The following is a 12,032-nucleotide window of genomic DNA, read 5'->3' on the forward strand; positions in this document are numbered from 1 at the left end:
TTCTGCAAGAGACAAGGAAATTGACTTTGCATCCAACCAAATGCTACTGCTCTGAATGCCAGAGGCACCTAACGGCTTCTGCAACCCTCAGTGATAGCTCCAGTTTCTAGTGGCATTGCCTTCTGAGCCAGTTTATAAACCCTTCTGCTTTTTCCCCTCCTGTGCTTAAAACACAACTGTCCCTTTCACCTTCCTCAGCTTCCAAGACGGCACCTGGGCTGTGAGAGTCAAATGGAGCTTTCCTTTCTTGTATACCACAACCAGGAAGAAAGCTCCAGCAGGCAATGTTTTGCCCTTAGTTACACTTGGGGAATGCTTTATGCTGTTTTTCTGACTCCTAACTGTGGCACAGCAAATAGGTCTGTTGCTTATACGTAAGAAAGAGCAGTTATTCTACTCCTTCAGCTGAAGGTATTTAAAAGTGTCTTTTGCCAGCACCTCTGACAGAATACACAGCAGACAGAGCTGCTCAGTTAGAAGGTGCCTTCTCTGGTCTAGCCTCATCTCAGAGCACATCACACCACAAGTCTGACATATCTCAGCTTTGCATCTTATCTGCCTACTGCACAGTCAGTGGAAAACCCCACATGCAGCTCTGAGTGTTGCTTGGCTGTCTGACACTTGCCAAGTTTCTCTGCATTTCTAAGCAAGAGTTATGCCTGCAACACCAAGGAAACCAACTTCCTCCACTTCACTTCCTACGTGACATCCCACCCAGTAAGACACAGAACAAAGAATACATCCAGATGCTTGTGCAAAGGGCAGGTGAAATATTCTTCTCCACTGGTCTTGCATCAGTTACCTGGCATCTAACTCCTGAGCCCAAGGACTACCTTGCCAGGAAACTAAGGGAGCACCATGAGAAAGACACAAGGAGGTGCTGGGGTAGCGGGTGTTCAGGAAGTCTTGTCAAACCCTCCCCTCTACTTGTTTCACTTGGAGCTTGTGTACTAGACTTCAAAAGGAAACTCTTTTTGAAGGATGCCTCCTTTATCCTCTCTGTGCTATATTGCTGTCATGTTGCATCTTCACCAGTGTTGCTAAAAAAAAAAGAGAGAGAGTTTTTAAAGAAGAAAGACAGCTGAGCTCAGGGCATTTGTTCTGTGGCAGGAGATTCCCTGCTCACTGCCACGTGTCTCTAGGGACCTGCCAGTTGTCACCGTGTTTCCCGGTTCACATGGACTAGAGATGTACGGCCATGGCCACGTTCTCTTCTTGGCTTAGTCTGTGGATTAGGGCTCAACATCAAGTTACCACAGTTCACCAAGTTTCCATGAGTCAGCTGAGCCAAGGTTTCTGCCCATGTGTGCGCTTCCAGCCCACAGCAAATGCAAGGTAATGCGACTTATCCTGGTCTGCAGTGAAAGAAAATTAAGCTAAGCCGCATTATTGCACATTTGCCACTAGTGAAGAGAGCACACACTGAAAAGTCCCAGGGCTTAGCCCCCAGGGGCAGTTGTTAAACCATAAGGACTTGGTCAGGCGTGACCACTTCTTGTGCTGGTGTGCAATACTTCTGCACACAGAACTCTTCAAGCTACAGAAGCTGCACACTTCTGGCTTATTGTTTTAAGCGAAGTGTCTAGAAAATGTGGAAGGCATGCCTTATAACAGAGAACAACAACGGACAAAATGTCCAACAATAAGATAAAAATCCTACAAGCCCCAAAGAACAGCATGAGGAACAGCACATCTCCATATACCTCAGGAACATCCACTGCAGTGAACTTACAGGGCTTCAAATACTGTTGAAACATAGACCTTTCTTCAGTCCCCCTCAAAAAGTAAGTGCTCACAAGAACATATGCATGCTGTTTTTACAAGGATTACGTTCCCTTTTCCTTTCCCAAAGCACCCTAAAGCAAAGACAGGCTGCTGCCGATAGCACAAGCCACAGTCCTCAATTCACATCTTCTGCCCCCGAGTTTGCCCAGCTGACTGGGAATGTGGGTAAATGGGACTGGCGTTTTCCATGCATTCAGTCTACATGCAGGATGTACTCATTAATTCATTTGGACAAGACGTGAATGAACATTATCTCTTTCACATGCAACTAGCACTGGAGAATGCATCTACAAAGTGGAAAGGCGATATGAAGTAGTATGTGCTGTCTGCCATCCTTCCTGTACGGAAATAGTGCTAGTTGATGGCTTGAAAGTGTCTGTGCTATTTTATAGAGGATAGGCCATTTTGCCTTCAAAAATTTTATGAAGGCAGCAATGATTGCAAATGTGAATGGCAGCAAAGCAGAGAATTCCAGTCTGAGGAGCGGCATGCCACTGCTGTCCTGCTGATCTGAGGTCTGTGAATGCTCCTAACACCACTTCAGCTATGTATGACTTTTGAAATACAAGCAGAGGCAGAGAAAGAAAGGGATAGTTAATAATTTAAAACAATACCAATCATCAACAGTAGTCAGGTAAAAGAATAACCTTAGTTCACTCTGTGAATGTTTATACAGTACTCTTATCTCCAGCTACATCCTCTGCAGCTGGAGGTTGATTCTTATTCTTCCACATTCTGTGAACAGTGCAAAGAATTACATCCCCGTTGGCCTGGGATCGTATCACAGGTTGTGTTTACAAATACATGCTCTGCAGAACTAACACGTGAACCAAGCCTGGTCCCAAAGCCACAAAACTACTGAATGAAACAAATGGAGAGATTAGGTTCTGGGCCAGAAGTATCTTATAAAATTAAAAAGGAATGGAATGCAGTTGCTTAAATAGAAGGCAACACTTTAAAAGCTTCAGTCACATGCAGCTGCTTTCACAACTTTAAGAAGACGATGGAACTGTAGACGATATCCAAGTTCACCTTCAGTAAATGCCACTTTCTCTGGGTCTGGGCTGCTTTGGCTCTGGATGCCTGCACTGAGTTGGTAGGTTAGAAGTTCAGCAGGGTTCCTCTAGCATCACCTAATCCTGCCCGCGCAGTGGTGGTGATGGGGCACCCCAGGACCAGCTGGGGCAATGGACTTTTTTTTCCCATTTGACAGAGTGTTTGCTGATCAGTGCATGTTCTGAAGCAATCCCTGGCAGTTTGGCTGGGCTTGTCCTCCTGAAAATCAACCCTCAAAGCACCAAAGTAGGTAGGAATGTGGCTTTCAGTATAGACGAGGTAATGGGCATGGGAGACATGGCCAGGAAATTACCTAGGAGAAGTTGGGCGTAGGCTCTCCTTTGAAACGTTAGGCTTATGCAAGTCTCCCTAATCTTCATTAGGGAGAAAGGGATAGGGAACGTTTCCATCAGCTGGAAGAATTTGCTAGTGGTGCTTGTAGCAGCTAGAAGTTCTAGATATGAAATCTGTTTATGTCTCTGGTTGAGCCTCTTTCACTTTCTCATTTCCCCCCCAACATCTCTGCTCCGTATTGTGATTAATATTATGGGAATATATAATCAGCTGGATTTCTGTGATCATTTGAGACAAAGGTGTGTGCCTGAAGAAATTTATTGAGTGTAATTAGCCACTCAAAATAATTTTAGTACAACTGATTAGAAATGTTGTTTTCAATTTACTTTTATTTTATTTTAATATGCTCTGCACTTCACACCTGGCAAAGCAAATGGTACGGAAAAATTAAGTCTAGGTTTTTTTTTCCTTTCAATTATTATACATGCTAGCTAGTGTTCAACAAAAAATTATTCATACTCAGCTGCTTATTCATGACTTCTAATTAGTACTTAGCTAATCATCATCTGCAAAGCATAATTATTTTGCTTAGTTTATTTTAAATTAAGGCTACTGGGGATTAGCATCTACAAGGTCACTTGACAAAACGCCAATCTTGCCTGTCAGACAAAGGTTACTCTAACGAGCTCACAAATTCCCAACACTGTGCACGCCTACATGAGTACCTCTCCAAAAGGATCACAGAGCAGACTTTAGCTAATGACAGATTAATGCCAATTTAGTCAGCATAATGCCTCCTGCCACTAAAGCTTTTCTGTTGCAGCAGCACTTGTAAAGTCCCTAAGAAATCCCAGGTATGTGGACTAGCTTTGCATACAGCAACTTTGACCAAAGGATAAAGTTTTGCAGCAGCAACTTTCAGAACTCCTGCGTCTAGGCGAAAAGATGAACATTCAACATTTCTCTGAAGAGCTGATCTTTTTGTTTTAATTTTTTTTATATATAAATATACCATAAAGCGTACCATTTCCTTGTTTCAGTACAGATTTTTTGAACTTTACTAAGATAAATGAAATATAAGTGCTACAATTTTATGTTTAAAATAAGTTTTCATGACAGCCTTGCCCTAAGACCAGGCCCAGAAACTCTGTTACCTAAGTGGAGAGAGAAAAATTAACACCCCCAAAACTTGATACTATGCAAGAGCATTCAGAGCAGCAGACATGACTCATCTGGAGCTTCTTGCAGAGGTCTGTGAGCTCCTCACATGAATGCCCACTCTCCTTAGTAGAAACTGCCTTATTACTAACCTGAAAATTTCACATTCATCATGTATCTCCCTTAAATTCATTGTCAAGACCCAGCTATCCATATCTGTGTCTGCTTTTGCTGATCCCAAATGGCAAGAGGTATTGTCAGTTGTGGATTTGGGGATCAGGATTGCAAATTGCTGAATTTTCAGACAAAGCCGTGTGAAATCAACCACTATAAACCAAGTAAAAAATGTCAGCCTTTGTTTTTTTCCTTCTTCACAACCTGAAAAATGTTCACAGCATTGAAAAAAAAGGAGGCATAGAAGCAGGGGTGTGGACAATACATCCTGCACATGTTTTGCACTTTTATACTTATTCCCGATCCTGTCTTTGACCTTAACTGGTGCGTCCTGGACAGGAGAGGAGATTCCAGGTGAACCCTACCCCACCCATCACAACCCCTTTGGTTCAACTTCTACTACACTTTCAGGTCCTGTGGGTGACTAGTCAGCTTCTAAAACAGCAATCTAATATCTGTCAGTGTGTCTTGCTGCCAAGGGTTTTGTTGTTGGTTTCCTCCTTCTCAACACATACTTTCAAAACAGACATATTAAAACAAAAAACCAAAACAAGATCTTAAAAACAATGATAACACCACGATATCTGTTTAAAACAGTACTGCCTGTGCTCTGGACAAATTGTTAAGAGCAATTCAGCGTTCTTATAATTAATCCACAACAAAAGAAGCTATAAGATGCCACAAATGAAGGCATAATTGGCCATACAGAGGCAACACTACCATGAATGTTGTTTGGCAAAGAAAAAAAAAAGCAGATACATAATTCATCCAAGGAATGGGTTCAGAACTGCCCGGCGCTGCTGGGATCACACTGTAGGAGACGAACTATGGACGGATCGCTCTTGGCGCCTCGGATGAATTCTTCCAGAGAGAGCTTCCCTACAAAAGAAACATGTTTGCTTAGTGCACGTGTTGGGTCGCAAGACACCTGCCAAGCCCCTGGACAAGCATGGTGGAAGGAAGCTGAGGGAGCCCAAGGAAAATCCCCGGGAAAGCAACCCCACAAGGCAAAGCCCTGCCTGCCTGCACCGTTGTGGCTTTGCCCAGGCAGCTGAAGTAGGAGTGGTGAGTTTGAGGTGTCGCCTGGTGTAGGCAGGACTCTCCAACCTCCCACCATGCGGGCAGAGGCTGCCATCCCAGAGCCTGGAGGGTGCCTACCATCACGGTTGGTGTCCATCTGACGGAAGATCTTCTCTGTCCTCTTCTCTGGTGTTGACTCATCTTCTGGCATCTTCATTACGGAAGAAACCATCTTATAGATTGCCTATGTTGCAAGACAGGAGCAAAGAGCTGTTAAGAAACACATTATCTTAATTCAAGGGAACAATTACATCCTAGTGACAGAAGCAGGCAGAAAATGCCCCTGGACATCGGCTGGGACCTGTTCTCTGGATGCTGAAGGGAGCTGGGTGGTACCAGTACATGTAGCTGCCCTCTTTAGTGGGATATTCATTTATGAAGTACTGTGTTTCCTTATTTAGTCATGGTCAAACACCATCTGAGTTTGGGCTGAGATTACATTTTTCCTTATTAAAACATTTTTTGAATGAATTTATCACTTGTACAGCTTGTACAGTACGTTAGGCATTGAGGGAATGGTAAGACCACTGAGCTCTTGTCCCACACTGTGGTGTGTCTCTGCCCTCAGCACCCCCATCCTCTCACCCTGCCTTTACTTTCTCCATCTCCTTTCTCTACTGCCTGCAACCTGCCTGCAGAGAGGGCAGTGACTCCCTGCATTTGCTGTGTCTCTCAGATAATGAAAACTTGACCAACAAAGAGGTGGCCTTTTCCTTCAGTACTGGTGTGCGTACACAGCTAAAAACCCAATTCATAATTTTTTCCACAGAAAACAGATGTTCCGGACCCACACTGGTGCCACACGTAGCTATTCTCTGCACAGAAAAAAACCCACTAGGTGTGTATGGTACTAGCCACGCCTAAAAGAGAGGCAATGTCAATTTTAAAACAAGGACAAGTAGCTGTCTCTTAACTGATTATTCAAACTTTGCCTGTGAATAGGAGCATGTGGTACCAGTAAAAAAGTGGGGTTTTTTCTGTTAGATGTCTGTACGGTGCCTCACAGCTGGGAGAACAGCAGCAGGCAGTTGGCTGCAGGGTGGTGGCTTTGGGGGAGTCTCCTGGCCATCTGGAGAGGCAGCACAGCCTAGCTCAAGGCAATATTGCCCAGCTCCTTCTGCTTCCAGCTGCAGCTTGTTGAGCTCTGGCTGACAGGTGCTGCACTGGGTGGTCACTTTTCCCTCCACCCCTGGTCTGTAGATGTGGATCACTTTCTTACATTGACTCAAATTCTTTTTTCTTGCCCAACATGGTGTCTGCAACGATCAGCTGATAACTTAGTGCTGACGTGATTGCTTTAGCTATTTATTCTCTGCTTCTTCCTGCTCTGGGAAGCCCAGGGTTTCTTGCTAGATCCCCTCCTCTCCTCTCCTCTCTTCCCATTCGTGAAGGCACTTTGCCTAGCACACTCCCATCATCTGGCCCAGGGTCCCCAGGAGCCAACCCGATGATTGGTTGGACTTGATGATATGGTTGGACTCGATGATATGGTTGGACTCGATGATCCGGTGGGTCTCTTCCAACCTGGCGATTCTATGATTCTATGACTCTGGGAATGTAACAGCACAGAATCACCAGCTGGAGGACGCCTCTAAGCAGCACTGACATTTTACACTCAGACTAGGGAACAACTGCTTCCTTGGCCATCTTGCTGGCTTTTCCTCTGCCAGCAGCTCACCTTTCACATCTCCTAGCCTTTAAATAACTTAAAGAATTACACCCTCAGAAAGGCATTTGTCTGTTTAATTAATTATTCACTGCTTATGCTCAGTGCAATCAAACATCTGCTCCCTCAGTTATGTCACCAACACAGTGGCCATGGATTTCCTGATCTGCCCTCCGGTAAGTCTTTCGTGCTGGCTATGAACCTGAGCAGGGAATCAGAGGAGAAGATTTCAGCATGAAGTGCTGCTGACTGAATGAAAAAGTGGTGGGCATCCTTTTAATCATCATCATCATCATCATCATCATCATCATCATCATCATCATCATCATCATCATCATGATTTGCACTGTGGGAGTGCCCCGAGCATCCCAAGAGAATTAGGGTGTGAGAGTACTGGGCAGAGCCTTGGTACAGGCAGGGATGCTGTCCATATAACCATGATCATCTGATAACCAGGAGAACAGAAGTAAGGATGAACATGCAAACACATGAACATAGGGATGAAGGAGCGGGGGGAAGGAGGCAATAAGGGAAAGGAAAAAAATACAGCATGGACAGTAACAATTTACACCTTCCTCATCCTCATCAGCATGCAAGGCTCGCAGGGGTCAGAGCACAGATGAGGCTTATAAATCTGCCAATGTTTAAGCATCTTAAACTGTCTGGCTTTTGTCTGGGGTAGGAAGAGAGGTGGAAGGGTCATTCCCTCACTCTGGGTGAGAGGATGGCAAAGCAGAGAATCTGTATTGAAAGTGTGGGAGGAATGCCCCGGTCTGGGAGTGCAAGCGTATTTACCGGGATCAAAGTAACCATAGTAAGAATATGCAGATTTTTAGGACAAAAAAAAAGCACTTCAGGATGACTTCATCCTACAGGGTCCTTTTCACAGAGGCATGTGAAGGGAATAACAGATGAGATATTCTAGGAAAACCAGATGGGAATAACATAGTAAGCGTTCCTTTCATGCTGAAAATGGTTACTCTGGACAAATTCTTATGTCCTTACTCAGAAGTTCAGTGGGAAGTTTTCCCAAAGTAAAAGCCAACTAAAGTTTATTAAGAATCTTGAGACATGCCTCTTATTAATCCAACACAGAGCTCTTTATTGCATGTTTGAAAGAGCAAGTTTTGAAAAGAAGCTGGTTTCGTGCACTAATTATGTGGAGCTGGGCTGTTCTAGCCCTGGGCTGTAACCTGGGACAGAAAGGCTGCAGGGGCTCCATTCCATGTAGAGTACAACCCTTGGGCCTCACAGCACTTGGGTTGAAAGCCATGCATGGCACTCAGTAGGAGGAAGTTTGGAGGTTGTTATCTCTTGGCAGCCACCTGAGTCAGGGCAGTCTTCTCAGGTAGACTCCTGCTAGGAGGATGCCTTACAAGTCCCTGGCATCCCTGAATGCCACCAAGAAGTTGTGCCTCCTGAGCCCTGTGTGCATCACTGGAGTGAGCACAGGTTCCAGCTTCATCTGAACTGGCTGGTTCTCTGCTGAGCTCTCTCCTTTCATCTTCCACCAGCATGTGGATGAGCAGTGATGGATGGCTTAGGGTCTAGGGCCCATTCACACAGGGTCTCCTCCCAGTCACTAGCTTCCATGGCTGTACTCAGGCCAGAAACCTTGGTGAAGGGCTGCACTTTCCTCCTATACTTGGCAAAGCATCAAAGAGCTCCTTACGGTGATGGCAACAATAACAGCACAAATTTTCAGTCAATCCTTTTTACTCAGTTGAAATAAGTTTTGACAGTTAAAAGTACCATGAAGTGAATAGTAGGCCTGGAAAAATTATTTTCCTCTCAGTCTCATGGGTGTTTTTGATATGGTCTTTACTGAGAGCCTTATCAGCTTCTGCTTCTTCCTATATCAGCTTCTTCTTCTTCCGGGCTCACCAATAAGTTAGCCCAGCGAGTGAAATGTGTGTTGAATGTTTGTATTAAACTGAAAGTGTTATTCTTGTCTCTCTGCTCAGTATTCTTACTATGTCTTATGACCATACGGTGAAAAAATGTACCCTTACAACAAGGTTTCCATCTCTTATTTAAACTTTTATTTTAAGAGAGTCTCACCAAATATGTCCCATTTCAGCAAGGGTTTGCAGCTATTTTTGAGTGGACTGGGCTATTTAGATTGTAGGTAAACATATGGGAGATGTGAAAAATATTTCTAGAGAAGAATGTGAGAGGATCTGTGGTGAAGTCTGTCAAGAGGGCAGGATATGAAGCATCTTTCCACAGTACTTTGCAGATATGCTACTCCTGGTAGGTGTAGCAGTGTCCCATGGACCTTCTTTAATTAGGCTCTGGAAATGTCAGCCCACTACTGAAGTCCTTCAGGTTACGTGATCCACCAAGCTGTGCATCCAGCTCCATGTGGATGGCTTATGTGTGTCTCTAAACAGGACTCTTGGAGACTTGTCTAGGGGAAGTTTGTGGGCAGGCATGGTGAGTCTATGATAAGCTATGCTAGATGGTTAACAGCTCTATGTTAAATGGAGCTTAAAGGAATGCATGTGCATTGCTCTCCAGCTCATTGCTTTGCAGAAAAAAACAGGCTTCAAAAAGCTATTATGGACCATTCGTATTCATCTCCTTGGCATTGGGATAGTTACTAGGGCTCCTGTGGGACATGAGCCATCCTAACCTGTAGCACTGCTGCTGCTGTGACTATTATCATAAGCACCTTCTATCAATGTTGAATGAAGCTACAATGCCTGCATTGCCTGCAGTGGTGCTAGATTAGGCCAGAGCACAAGAAAGCAAATGCAAGTAACCACCAGCATGACGCTAATAATCATTATGGAAAGAGGGCTTTCAAAGCCCAAAGAATAGCAAACTGAAAAAGAAGAGAAGCATGCCTTGCCCCATGTTATTTAAGATACAGTAATCTTACAGTAATGGGGACAGTATTTTTCTGTAAAACTAAGACTTCTAGATTGGTAGTGTTTCTTTTAGTGATAATTTTGATGTATTGCCTCATGCAAACATCCAGATGAAAACATAATAAATCCAGCTATATCAATATGCAAATATATGCTAGATAAGGGACTTGTAATACGTTCCTCTGAGACATATATCAGAGATACAACTGTTCTTTTCTTCACTATCAGAACAACTGATGGCTGAAGGCCCTCAGGAAGACATTTGATATAGAGTTCTGTCTTTCCATATTATAAAATAAAATGGTTCATAAATGAAAGACAGTAGACGTTAGCTGTGGGTTTTTTTCAATGTCTAATCACTCTGCATCAAAAGAATCTCTCAATAAAGCAAGAAATTGTGCTCATTTACTTCAGCTTCACATATCAGCTGAACACACTTCCAGAGACTACGCAACAAGTCCTCTCCGATCAGGAGAAGCTGCAGGTGACCCGTGCGAAACAGGGAAATCACTATGACCATAGCAAACTGGGAGTATAGGGTGAGATCTACAAGCACATTGCCTCCTGGGGAACTCCATCACAGGAAAGGCAGCTATCCTGACTGTAAAGCTACTGATGGTCCATGGTGCAGAAATGACTGTTGCTCAGGCTTATTAAGCTACTTATTTCCATAACCAGTTTTTGTGTGGCCCCTCAAAATGTGGGGTGGGAGTAAACGAGAGAAAGCATTGCTTAGTTGAGTTTCAGGTGTGATCTGAAAGGAGGAGAGTGCAGTGGGAGGGATGGAGTGCCAGGCTGAGGGTTCATAGAATCATAGAATCATAGAATCATAGAATAACCAGGTTGGAAGAGACCCACCGGATCATCGAGTCCAACCATTCCTATCAAACACTAAACCATGCCCCTCTGCACCTCGTCCACCCGTGCCTTAAACACCTCCAGGGAAGGTGACTCAACCACCTCCCTGGGCAGCCTGTTCCAGTGCCCAATGACCCTTTCTGTGAAGAATTTTTTCCTAATGTCCAGCCTAAACCTCCCCTGGCGGAGCTTGAGGCCATTCCCTCTTGTCCTGCCCCCTGTCACTTGGGAGAAGAGCCAAGGTTGTATGCAGTCTGAGTGTTGCTCTGGGCTGGTTGTACAAATTGATAAAATGTCACCCTACACTGATCACTAAGATGCAGTTTAATTTGATGATGACATCATGGTTGTAAAACATAGCAGTATGATGTGGTACCAACATGACTGTGAGGAGGAAGCAGAGCATTTCAGCCTCTAATCATGCTTGTGAGCAGAACTGGGTTAACTGAGGAAGCTGCTAGTTTTGCTGGTCCTCATTTGGCCTGCTATGGAGAATCCAGCCACTGATGTTTTCATTAAATCTGACGTGAACACCTTTATGGCATTGTTCTCCGTGTTTGTAAATCTTCTGGTTTGGGGTATTTGTGCTGCCATTCAGCACTGAGGCATTCCCAGTCTCCCCAACAGCAGCAAGGGGTCCTGCAGCCCCAAAGGCATCTCCTCCTCCTGAGGGGCAGGCTCCTGCTTGGGTCTGGCCCCTTGTGTTTGCTTTGTATTTCGTTAGTTGCTTTGGGTTTCTCTTTGTTTTCTCATGAGGAGAAATGCTAGATAGGAAAACAATAATTGATAGCCTGTTTATGCTACCCAGGTGAGAGGAAGATTTGTAAGGAACAGAGTGTCTTCTAATGCAAATATTCCATGGGATTTGTCATGGCACGGAGACACGGATGTCTCCATGTCTGAATGCAGTCCTGCTCTTTAACTTAGACACAAGAACACAAAACAGAATAAGTGACAAGACAACACATCAACACTACATTTGCGGCTGAGCTTTGCATCTGGTCTTGCTGAAGCAGTGCAAGCGCTGGTGTTAGTTACTGTTTGGAGGACATGAGAAGAGCCCTGATAGAAATAAAAGGGCACCACAT

General features: G+C 44.4%; 1 protein-coding gene across 1 annotated transcript in view; it reads right to left on the bottom strand.

The window, feature by feature from the left end:
• Positions 1-4,514: 4,514 nt before the first annotated feature.
• Positions 4,515-12,032, bottom strand: part of NCALD (neurocalcin delta) — a 53,112-nt gene continuing 45,594 nt past the window's right edge. The window contains exons 3-4 of the mRNA XM_069854436.1: positions 5,626-5,731; positions 4,515-5,346 (exon numbers count right to left, since the gene is read on the bottom strand). Coding sequence (XP_069710537.1) covers positions 5,249-5,346; positions 5,626-5,731 — 204 coding nt within the window. The 3' untranslated portion in view covers positions 4,515-5,248. The remainder of the gene's footprint in view (positions 5,347-5,625; positions 5,732-12,032) is intronic.

Source organism: Phaenicophaeus curvirostris, chromosome 3 (genome assembly GCF_032191515.1).
Source record: "Phaenicophaeus curvirostris isolate KB17595 chromosome 3, BPBGC_Pcur_1.0, whole genome shotgun sequence".
Lineage (NCBI taxonomy): Eukaryota > Metazoa > Chordata > Aves > Cuculiformes > Cuculidae > Phaenicophaeus > Phaenicophaeus curvirostris.